An 11,583-nucleotide genomic window follows, 5' to 3' on the forward strand; every position below is an offset into this window, starting at 1 on the left:
TATGCTATCTCTGGGCATGAGATTTTAAGAGATTAGGGGTTTTTTGGTTGTAGCACTTTGTCGTAATTCTCCCTAGTGGAACAGAGGAATTGGCCTGATTTAATTCAGAGAATTATTTATCTTAAAATTTCTGTATGTGAATGTCTGGTAATGGAATAATCAATAAAATTGACATGAGAAACAGGAAATACATTATGCATTTCCTTTTATACAGCTTTTTTATGCTGTTACAGACCTACTTTTCTCATAAATAAAATTCAATAAATTTGCCTCACTTAGAAACTTGCATAAACAATATACATCATTTCTGCATTTCCCTCTTTTGTATCTGAAGTATAGTTGTTAGATAAACAATTTAACTGCATAAATGAGGTTGATAATAACAAATTCAAAACCCCTATTATCCTTTTGCTTCCAAACTAACATATTGGATATTTTAGTATAATTATTTAAGTATCTTGATTTAATTCTTACTAAGAAGAGATCTTATGCATTGTGTTACAGAACAAAGATATATAGAAAATAACACTCTATTATCAAAGGGAAGCAGAAGAAAACGTGTCCTGATGGCATCTGGAATTGGTACAAATATCAGTGTGGTACCTGGAGATCCACTAAGACTAGGTATGTTTTCTTCTTTTCTTTTTCATCTAAATTATTTTATTTATTAATGGAATTTAAAAGGAGAGGACCCCATGGAGTAAGTGACTGTAATTCCTAAGAGCCAGGTTTAGTGCCTTTCTGGATTTTGTAACCTTAGCTCAGCTTTCTGCTGTCTGGGAGGAAGCCTCAGAGTAAGAGAAACCATTATTTTTTGATTCAGCTTTTCAAAAACCGTTTTGGAATGGTGACCCTATAGGCCTCATCTAGGTTCCTCACCATGAGACTCAAGTTGTGTAATTTAAACTTCACTTCAAAACCATGGGAGGGGAGTTAGTGGTGCTGTGTAACTGTTTGGGTTTTATTTATTTATCTGTCTAAACGAATAGCTCTGTATTCTGCATACATCCCAGCTTGTGCCTGTGGGGTGAAAATGCAGCAATTTCATTTAATGTATTTATGACTCCTTTCCAAAACAGACAAACCCTTTCAGTAAAAGCAAATTTCCATATTGCAGTCTAGGATTAAGTCCTTATTCCATTTAAATAATTATTATCCCCCCTCACTGGCTATATTCACATAGAAGTTAATCTCATAAAAACTTACTGAAAGGGAAAATATAAATAACTCTGGTAAGTACAACCTGCAAGAGACAATCAGGATTCAGTGAATACACATGCATATATAGAATCACACAGCCAGACCTACTTATTCACAAACATTTCAATGTGTTTAGAGAAACCTGCTAAAATCCTGTTGATTTTTAGGTTGCCCTGTGTTGCTCAGCCACAAAAATCCAGTTCACTGGCTTTTCAGAGAAACTCCAATAGAGGAAGTTAAGACTTTGGAATTCCGAGCCCTGGTTGGGGGTCGTATCCTAGAGGTGAACACCAACTCTGGTCAATTTGCTGGACACTTCCAATGTTGGACTTCAACCAGTGCAAAACCAATGTCAGTTTGGGTAAATGTCAAGAAGGAAGGTTTGTTGAAAATTATATGACAAATTCTTAAATTCTTAAAATATTTTCTTCCACTCTGTAAAGACTTTTCTGAAGCCTAACCTGCTTTATACATAAAGTAATTCATAAATATATCTTTAACTTCATGTGTGTGAACAGTCCCATTTAAGACATTAGACAATGTCCATACTCAGAGCTGGACATGGGAATTAATGTGTATCCAAATACCATGGTGGGGTTCTCATTTCTCACTCTGTAGCTGAGAGAACGTTGCCTGATTCCATCATCTTGCCTCCTAAACAATTCTAAATCAATCAGATTTTTTTTAACTTTTGCTTTGAAAAATCATACAAACTGCTTCCACGATTCCACCAAATTTAAATAAAACTGACTTTGAGGTTGTCTTCTGAAATGTTTTAATTATATCAAAAATCATTTAAATATATTAATTATATTACAGTGTCATTGCAATATTATAGTAGCCATCTTATTGTAGTCACCCTTATTCATATCAATTTCCTAGGGCATACTCAGTTTCAGTGCTAAGTTTTGAAGAATGTTTTGTAATGTCCACCAATATAATGTGCTTGAAAAAAACTACATTTCTATCAGAAAGTTATAAATTGTGCAACTGAGGATTACAAGTGAATTTTTCAAGGGTCACCATCAGGACAATAGGCTGTATCTTCAAACATTTAATGAAGTTTTTAAATATTCAAAGTCCTCTAGAAATTAATTATATTATAATTAGGCCTTTAAGAAGAGAACTAAAAGACACTAATAAGAGTCTGGCAGCAAACACCAAGCTCCATTTGGCAGTTAAAAAAAAAAAAAAAAATCTTTAACCAGTCAGTACCCAGGGAATGCAGATCAGTTTTTAAAATAAGTATCTGTTGAAATGGAAAGTTTTTATATGGGATTTATCTATTACCCTATCAATATGATGTGGCTCAGTGTTCATGTGCAAAGGACTCCAGCTGCAGATCAGATGCTGAAACCTCCTGTGCTTGGTGTGAGTGTGTTCCCAGTGACTGCCCATGGACTATGGGTGAGAATGGTGCTGCTGTGCATGAGGCTGAGGAGTCAGTTCCATTTACAATGTAAATAATAAAAATGTTTATTGAATCTGTAAATCAGAAGGAAGTAAAAATGTTAATGAACTGAAGCAGAAAATATTGTAGTAGAGTTAATAAAAGATACATCTGGGCCTTGGGCCTGGTATAGATCTCATTAAAGTTAGAATCTGCCCAAGGATTGAATTATCCACCTGTACCCTTCAGCTGGGCTGCCTCTTTTTGCCCAATACTCTTTCCAGTCAGGCTGGTCAGCATTTGGGGGATATTCCCCTTTCTAGTTGTGAGATTTAACTCTGATTATTGCTAATGTAAATGTTCCACCACTGAAATACCCAGTCCTCTGTAAGGACTGCAAAATCCCCTTTGGTGGTTCTTGCACAGTAGGCATATTGAGGGCACTTCTGAGCAGTATCATCCTAGTTAAACAAACAATACAGTCTCTCCATCATAGTTACAGTCAGTAAATTTAACTATTTCTCCTTTGAAAAAGGCCATTTTTTGTTATTTTAAGAAACCCAGAAGTAATAAGGAAACATTGAAAAACAATAAGTTAAAGAATTCATTATGTGCTGGAATAGTGAGCCTGTGGACACAGCTGGTAGCTATCAATTATTCTTGGTTATTACAGAAAAATCTGACTACTTCTGTGATCACAAAGATCTGTCAACATTGAATAGTACTTCATCTTTTACCAAGTGTCAAAAAAAATTTTGGGGGAAAGGGGAAAGTGTGGAATTGTGACTAAATATAAAGGTCATAATTTTTAGAGGTGATTTTTTAAAATATAAAACGCTCTTTAAAACAAATTCCTTTTCATCTTGCCAGATGCCTTGGTGAGAAATTATTTATGCATTAAATACTTTTCTATAGTTTAGTACAGGGTTCTCTTAAATCCTGAAATTATGTGAAGTGCCTGGAGCTGGAGTAAGATGAATTTTCTTCAGAATAAACTTACTGTAGAGCAGCAGGAAACCTAGAGAGCCTGATTTACAGTTTCCTCTCTTTAATGCTCCTTGTATAAAAATATTGTGAAAGTTTTAAAAGAAGTTCATCAGTTCCTACTGAGAGACAGGTCTGCCCTTCATGTGCACATGTGCTGATCCCATTTGCTTTCTAGAGAACTTCATGCTCACATGTAAGTGCTGAACTTGAGGGGAAGCTAAAGAGGACTAAATTCTACTCTGGTTTATTGGTCCCTTTTCACAGTGCTGAAATATTTGCTTTTCTATAGAGAATGCAGTATCTAGCAAGCTTACAGAAAGTGCTGCCACATCAATTAAAGTGTGACACAGTTATAACATATAGTGCCTCTCTCATACAACCTTTAATTCTCTTTCTTAGATTATAAATGGGAATATGCTGAGTGGAATATCTGCTCTGCTAGCTGTGGGCATTCAGGAACCCACTCCAGAAGGCTCCAGTGCATGAATTCAGAGAAGAAGAAAGTAAATGAATCATTATGCAGAGAGCTGCAAAAGCCAGTGATCATTTCCCAGTCGTGCAACAGGGTTGACTGCCCAGCCAGGTAAACTTCCTACTCTATTTCCACTTGCTCTTTGTGTATTAAAATGCACTCAAAACTTCCTGGAGTGGTTTCTGTGTTTATGCTCTGAGTCTGAAACTGGGTTTTATTTCATCATGAATCCTAAACTATAAGAGATGTGAAAATGAATCACTAGACAGTGGGAAAATTAATTCAGTTTGATTAAACATAATAAATGAGAGCCTGTGCAAGTGTCTGCTGCTGCTGCAAATCTTGCCACTACCACACTAACACCTTGAAAACTAAACTGGAGGTCTGTCTGAGACACTGGGATGAGAATTTTGTGGAATCTGTGCCAACACCCTGGGAGAAAACTCATTAAGTTTAGAGCAGCCAGGATACTCATGACTGAAACCTATGTTCACCTCCTCTCTTTCTGTGCCAGCACAGCTGAGTAGGATGTTTGCTGGGGAATGCCTCATTTGTCTCTAATGCCCCTCACCACAGTGTCATGCTCCCCGCATGTGCTGCCCTGCCAATTTTCTGGCTGGATCAGCTGGAGTGCCTTGTGATCTTGGGGCAGAAAATACTTATATCACAAGCAAGTAAACCACATCATCTGATGCCAAAAGCCAAAACCTGACCTCTAGACTCCTAGAGCTGCTCTGAACATTCCAGCTCAACGAGGCGTTGCTCTCGGTTTTTAGCAGGAAATCCCACAGGAATCCCAAAACAAGTGCTTTCCATTGCTTGAAAGGATTGGCCATCACTATTAGCAGTGTAAAAATCCATGAGGGATGAGAAGTCATGCACACGTTTTGGAATTGTCTGATACTGGAAAACATTTGGAGAGAAGTGTTAAGACCTTAGCTGACATTGTTGGAGTGCATCTTGCCAGTATGTTCTTAACTCTTGTTCAAAATACAAAATACATAGCAACAGATAAATATCAGGAGAAACTTATTTATATTTCATTATTAGCAGCCAAAAAAACCAGGTCATTTTAAATTGAGTCTGAACTTCAGCCAGCCTGCAACAAGCAAACATTTTGCCAGTGGAAAAATACTGAAATAGAATAGTTTGAAACATAAAGCCTCTCTTGCAGGCTTTCCTCTTAAAATCAAGCCATTCAGAGCAGATGACAGAGTTAGAAGGATACTAGAGGGCCCAGGGGATGACTTGAGGTCATGCTTTTTCAGTGGACTCCAAATCATGACTTAACAATCTGATTGTCACTAGACCCAGAGTATTCACAAGAAAACCCAATCAGTTTTGCCATACAGCTAAACAGGCTGAGACAAAAATTTGTCTTATTTAAATGCTTAAACTTATCTTGCTTACAATTTGGATTTGTGTAGAAATGGAAGGGGATTTGTGCGTACACTAACATGATTAACTCTACCTTGAATTAAACATGTATGCCAACATAAAAATGGTTTTTCTTTTTTTCCACACATCCTATCAAGGAAGAGCATCCAAAATTCCTGGAAATTAGCCCTGTGTCTGATTCCCAGTGCCTGCACCCTCTTTCCCTTCCCTTTTTTTTTGTTTTTTTTTCTGACCTGGGAGAGAATTGCAAAATGTTCAGACTTGCCTTTCCATTACCTCACTTCCCAATTTCTGCATAATGTTATCAAGGCAACTCTTTAGATAGTATCAATACAATTATAAAGGCTTTAAATGTGCAGTCAGTGTCACAGGCCATTATTATTAAAAGTGGTTTTGAGTGTGTTTAGTCACTTCTCTCCAGCACAGTATAGAAGTACTGTAAAGTATAGAAGTTAAGCAAATATAAGAGTTTAAGCATGTACTTGTGCTTTATGTGTTTGTCAAATTTAGGCTTTGCTAACTTGCTGGGCATGCACTGCACCAAATGTTTGCAAAAGTGCTTCAGCTTTAAAAAGGATACAAACACAAAGGGTCCAGACTGTAAAAGATTAATCTTCCTTGAATGGGCATAAAGTATTTGACTATAAGAAAATTAAATAATTGCTAAAGAGAATAGAATATTTTTTCTGTTACCACAGTTGTGCTAACAGCAAGTCTTGCTCTGTATTTCTAGTCTAGATTTATGAGATCAAGTCAGATAAATTGTATTGCCACCTGCTGCTTTCCTATTACTGTTCCTAGATGCCAAAACAGAATGGGTCTTTGCAGCTTCTGATTACAACAGCACATTCTCTTTGAGCTGTTATGTAGCAAGATCTTGATGTAATATATTTAAATGCGTTATGACACCTGTTGCCTTAGTAGTAACTAAGTCAGTACAATTAATTTTATAAATTATGGAACAGTATGGTGTCTATAGGGTTTACCTAGTACAACCCTTTTGATAACTGTTTTGGATAACCCTTTGGATAACAAGCAGTGCAACTTCTGTTTTCATTTATTGAGCCACAGTTATTTTAGAAGCCATCAGTTAACCAAATCTCTAAGATCTTTCTTCACAACTGAAAAAGATGATTCTACCTTTTCTCACATCTAAAACTTGCAATGACAGATTCTTTTGATTTTTATTTGTAAACAGATAGCTACAAATTCCTAGTAAGCCTGCAAGGCTTTCATAGCTGCTGTACATTTTGTAGGTGGGTAACTACTCCCTGGTCAGAGTGCTCTGCATCTTGTGGCAATGGATTTCGCTATCGACAAGTAAGTTGTCAGCAAGTGAAAGGCAATGGCAGTGTCCTGACCCTGCCTCCAGAGGCTTGTGCACCCCCTGATGGTCATGTGGGAAGGAAACCCTGCCTGGGTCAGTCGTGTACAGTGAGAACAATACAGACAAAAGGACAGGTAAGTTACAGAGTTTGTCTGGAAATTCCTTATATTATAGAAGAGTATTGATGTTGTCATAGCATTGGCTGAACATCTGTTCCCTTGCACAAAGGAAGAGCTATGTGGCACTGGTTGCAATTATCTTTCAGACCAATCAATTGCAAATCTGTTGTAGGCTGTATTGTGTTTCATGCTGTGATGTCTGAACTGCTCCATGAGTCAAAGATGGGATCTGAATGAAACCTGACTATTAGTTTCATTGTATTTTGTAAGCTAATCTATTGCTATGTATTCCATTTTTTAAGCTGGTACATTGCTCTTGTCAGTGCTTTATAAGAACTCAGTTTGAGTAGCTGTACTTGGGAATCTCCAAAGAAAGATACAGGAATGTGCTTCAAGTGCAGTTGCCACGATATTTAATACAGAGCTCTGCTTTCTTAGGGGTTTTTTTATTTCTTCACCTGTGTGGTAATCTTATGTTCATTTTGATATGATTTTTATAATTATTAACACAATATTTACAATTCAATGAGCAAAGTAACAAATTAAGAGAGTTATTGTTGCCACATTTCTGATACAGGCTATTAGAAAGGCAAGTTTGTGATTGTCAGGGCTAAAGAAAGAATTTTGTATCAGTACAGATATGAAATGATGAGAGCAAAGACAATGGATTTAGCTTAATGAATAGGTAGGAAAGTCAGGATCTTGGCAAAATTACACACAGAAAATCCAAAATACCTTGTCTGAAGACGGGTGTGGTAGGGTTGAAGAGGAAAAATACAAATCAGGAATTACTGCTGGATTGCATTACTGGGTAACTGCCTAGAAGCGTGATTCTGTTTTTATTAATTTTCTTTTTCTTTCCCCCCCACCCCTTTCTCTCCCTTTTTAGTGTTCTGGTCGCTGTGTAGCCCGCCCTGTCGGTTTGCAGCATCGTCACTTTTTATGCCAACTTCGTAATGGATCTTTGGTGCCAAACTCTTCTTGTGATGAAAGACAGAGGTATACAGTTTGAAAGCAGCACAAGTTAGATTCTTCAGATGATTAAATTAAAGACACAGGATTTTCAATGAAGTATAAATATGCAAATGCTTTTGTTTTTAACACAAAGAAAGGAGGTAGTGTCCTCCACTGTCCTTGTGTCAAAGCTAGAAATAGCTTTGAGAGGATGAGAGAATATTTCCAAAAAGAAAACAGGAATTGGAGTCATTTGCCATAACTTTTTTTATTACTACTGAACTGGGTCTCTCTGTTGTTACCATATTTCTAGATTACTGAACCAGCTCTTCATATTTCTTGCTACAGAAGCACTTATGAATTATGAGCACTTTAAAGCATTTTTTACTGCATGCACAATGAAATTTTGATCTACTGAAGTGTATGGTGAAACTACCATTTACTAGTAAGAGTCAGGATATCACTTTGGCAGCTTCAAATGTTTGAGGAGCTACAGTGTCAGTATAGAAATATTACTTGTGTTCAGGAGAAAAGTTATGTGCAAAATAATTGCAGTATCCACCATGCAACACTTTAGAATTGGTTGTTTTCCTAAAGCAAAACTTTCTTTCTATTCCAGTTAAGGAACTGGCTTAGAGAAACAGGGCCTTGTCATTTTTTTTCCTCATGAGGGAGGCATTATAAATGGACACAGGAAATTCAACTTAAATGTAAAAAAAAAAAACAACCAACCAAAAAAAAAAACCAAAAAAACCCAAAAAATCCCAAAATCTCAAACCAAACAAAAAAACCATGTTTTTTTTTTTTTTACTCTAAAACACTGGAGTGGGTTAACTAGAAAGGTTGTGGAATCTCCATCTCTGGGGATATTGAAACAAAAAGAGAGACTGTCTTGAGCAACCTGCTCTAGTTTACTGTGCTGTGAGCTAGGGGGAATGGACTAAGCAGTCTCCAGAAGTCCCTTCCAACATTGGTTCTATCATTCTGTGAATTAGGGCTTAGCACAAAGGTAAACATTTATCTGCCATTTATTTTCATCCACAGATCTCCAGTCAGAAGAAACTGCTCTTCAGAGGTGTGTGATGTTTACTGGTGGACAGGCCCTTGGAGGCCTTGCAGTGTGGACTGTGGGAGTGGATTTCAGTCAAGACGAGTGTACTGTGTACACAGAAAAAATAAAAAACCTGTGGCTGATCAGTACTGTGGACGGAGAAAGAGACCAGTGACCTGGCAGCACTGCAATGTCACGTCCTGTGGCAGTATGTAAATGTTTATTTATATATGAGCATAGTAATAGCTTGTAGCAGTTATCTTAGAAAGTGACTCACAGTTGTACACTAATGATTCTGCAAGCATTTGACTGTACATCAAAGGCAAAACTGTCCTCTCCGAGGAGCACTTCATAATCCTGGGGTTATTTTTCTCTGTGAGTAGGCCAGTTGGATATTAAAGCCTCAAAAGCACTTTTAGAAACAAGATATTTAGGAAGTTCTTTTATGCAAACTTCCTTACATGACTGTGCCTGTTGTGACTCATTAGTCTTTGAGCAAGTTGTTAATTCCTGAAAGATGGGGTAGTTTTCTGAAACAGGCAATGGGTAACTGAATGCAGTGAGCTCACACCTCTTACTTGTGACCTAATTTAGCTTTGACTCCACCGTTGCCAGAAATACAATGTAAAATAATTACAAAGCTACCAGGAATCCATCTGTTGTTTACAACTACAATGAGTTCTACTATTTATCTTTTGTCCCTGATAAAGCCTTTTACTTTTTAAATATATTTTTCAGAAGGTGAATGCAAAGATAAAACTCAGTATTGTACGTTTATAAAGCAACTAAACTTATGGTTGATATTCATCTACAAACAAAGATGTCAATCATGTCAAGAAATGTAACTCCTCTATGGAAAGTTCATGATGCTGCAGTGAGGAGATGAGACAAGAGGTTCATTAAACCTGCCTGCTCAAAGTATATCTTGTAAATTAGACATTAGTCATAACAGTTAAATGGAAACATAGGGCTAAGAAAAAACAGTACTGCAGATTGATATTCTGGGTGGGGTATTTTTTTCTGAGAACTTTTATTATCCACTCTTTTCAGTAGAACTTTTAATGTTTTAAATATTTTTGTGTCTGGATTAGGGCGATGATATCATGGATATCATCAGTCAAATTTTACACCACATTATAATTTTATCAAAGGAAAAAGCACCATCTAAAAGTACTAAGTAGTGCTTACTATCCTATACTATGAGAAAAACAAAGTCAAAAAATACTTTGAAGAATTTTGGAATGCAGCAACTATTGACCCCTAGGTTTTGTTTTCATTATCAAATTTAACACAATTTTCAAAGTTACAGAAGCTGTGGCTGGTAGCTGTAAAATTTTTGGCAGTTCCTTCATTTTCATAAACAGCTTGAGCTTAAGTGTTGATCTCACAGGATCTTTTTTACTGATATTAGCTGCCACGTGGATACGCAGAAGTACTTTTCATTTTTTGTGCTTGTATTTATTTGGAGTAAAAGATGTTAGTAAAATTTTCAAAACAGCAATATATCTGTTTTGAATAAATGAGGTGTCATTTTCCATAATTTCTATTCTTTTTCTCCCATCACTGAAGTACAATTGAAGTTCTGGCATGATCAGGCTTTTCTACTGACTTTAAATTTAAACACAGAGCTTTCTTTTCAGAGCTGTGAGTGAAACATTTGTGAGCACTGTTCCCTTGCACATCAAGTCAACTGGGGAGCCAACAGCTGGCCAAACACTGCTGTCCCATTTTATGTCTTGAGTAAATATTTTTTTCCCCCATTAATGCAGAAAAATGTCCAAGGAAGAATTATTAATTATGAAGATAGACCAAAAAAAAAATATATTTTGAGCAGTCCATCAAGATAACTTTTCATCATGACCTTTTGAGTCCTTTGGAAGTTGATAATCAATTCTGATTATGATATTCCCAGGTAAATTATTTTCCATGTTGCAGATTATGCCTCATCAAGGCTGGAAGCAGAGAAAACCCCATAGGAGGCAACAGGCAGATCTTATTTTATTTTTCTTTTATAGTTTCCACACTACTGCACATATTGGAGACCTGAATGCTTGCATTGACTTGGATCTTGTGTAACATTACTGACTGCATTACATGCTAATTAGTGGGCATGCTGTAAGAATGAGTTTAGAAACAGCATTCCTGCACAATGGGTTTGCATCACTGAAAATTAGATTAGCACTACTGTATAGAAAATGTTTAATGTGGACTGTTGTGTCCGAGGCTGACTGCAAGGAGAGGAGATTCCTGATCAGTACCTTTTTAATCAGCAATGGGTCTTGATTGTTTAAGCAATTTTTTTTAAATTAAAAGGAAACATTTGTAAGATACTTTTGTAGATATTTATTGTCTGATTTAAAAGTGCAATATTTTGTTTTGTACAGTGTTTAATAAAGATTTTTGGACATATATTTTTTCTTATTACCAAAATTTCTTATTCATGTTTTTTCTTGATATTTAAAACTTTCTAATGTTAACACATAGCATTTTTTGTGGTTATAATTTTGTCTTTGGTTAAGTATGCATGTTATTCAGAAGCAGTGCTGTAAATGTTTGTTATTGCAATCAGCATGGCATTCCTCTGTGGATTGTTTTCTCCAGTAACTTAAGATGTCTAATATTTAGCCCTCTTGAACGTAGTTTTGATATTTCTGAAATAAACTCTAGTTTGATTATTCAACACTG

At 36.3% G+C, this 11,583-nt stretch overlaps 1 protein-coding gene across 2 annotated transcripts in view; it reads left to right on the forward strand.

Annotated features, from left to right (window-relative positions):
- The window catches only part of ADAMTSL3 (ADAMTS like 3), a 177,415-nt gene extending 165,832 nt beyond the window's left edge, over positions 1-11,583 (forward strand). The window contains exons 25-31 of one of the 2 annotated variants that reach the window (XM_030456757.1): positions 505-624; positions 1,368-1,580; positions 3,977-4,160; positions 6,704-6,908; positions 7,783-7,892; positions 8,892-9,106; positions 9,637-11,583. In XM_030456757.1, coding sequence (XP_030312617.1) covers positions 505-624; positions 1,368-1,580; positions 3,977-4,160; positions 6,704-6,908; positions 7,783-7,892; positions 8,892-9,106; positions 9,637-9,743 — 1,154 coding nt within the window. In that variant the 3' untranslated portion in view covers positions 9,744-11,583. Of the gene's footprint in view, positions 1-504; positions 625-1,367; positions 1,581-3,976; positions 4,161-6,703; positions 6,909-7,782; positions 7,893-8,891 lie in introns of both variants that reach the window. The other variant, XM_030456756.1, reaches the window with a different exon arrangement.

This window comes from Calypte anna, chromosome 10 (assembly GCF_003957555.1).
Source record: "Calypte anna isolate BGI_N300 chromosome 10, bCalAnn1_v1.p, whole genome shotgun sequence".
NCBI lineage: Eukaryota > Metazoa > Chordata > Aves > Apodiformes > Trochilidae > Calypte > Calypte anna.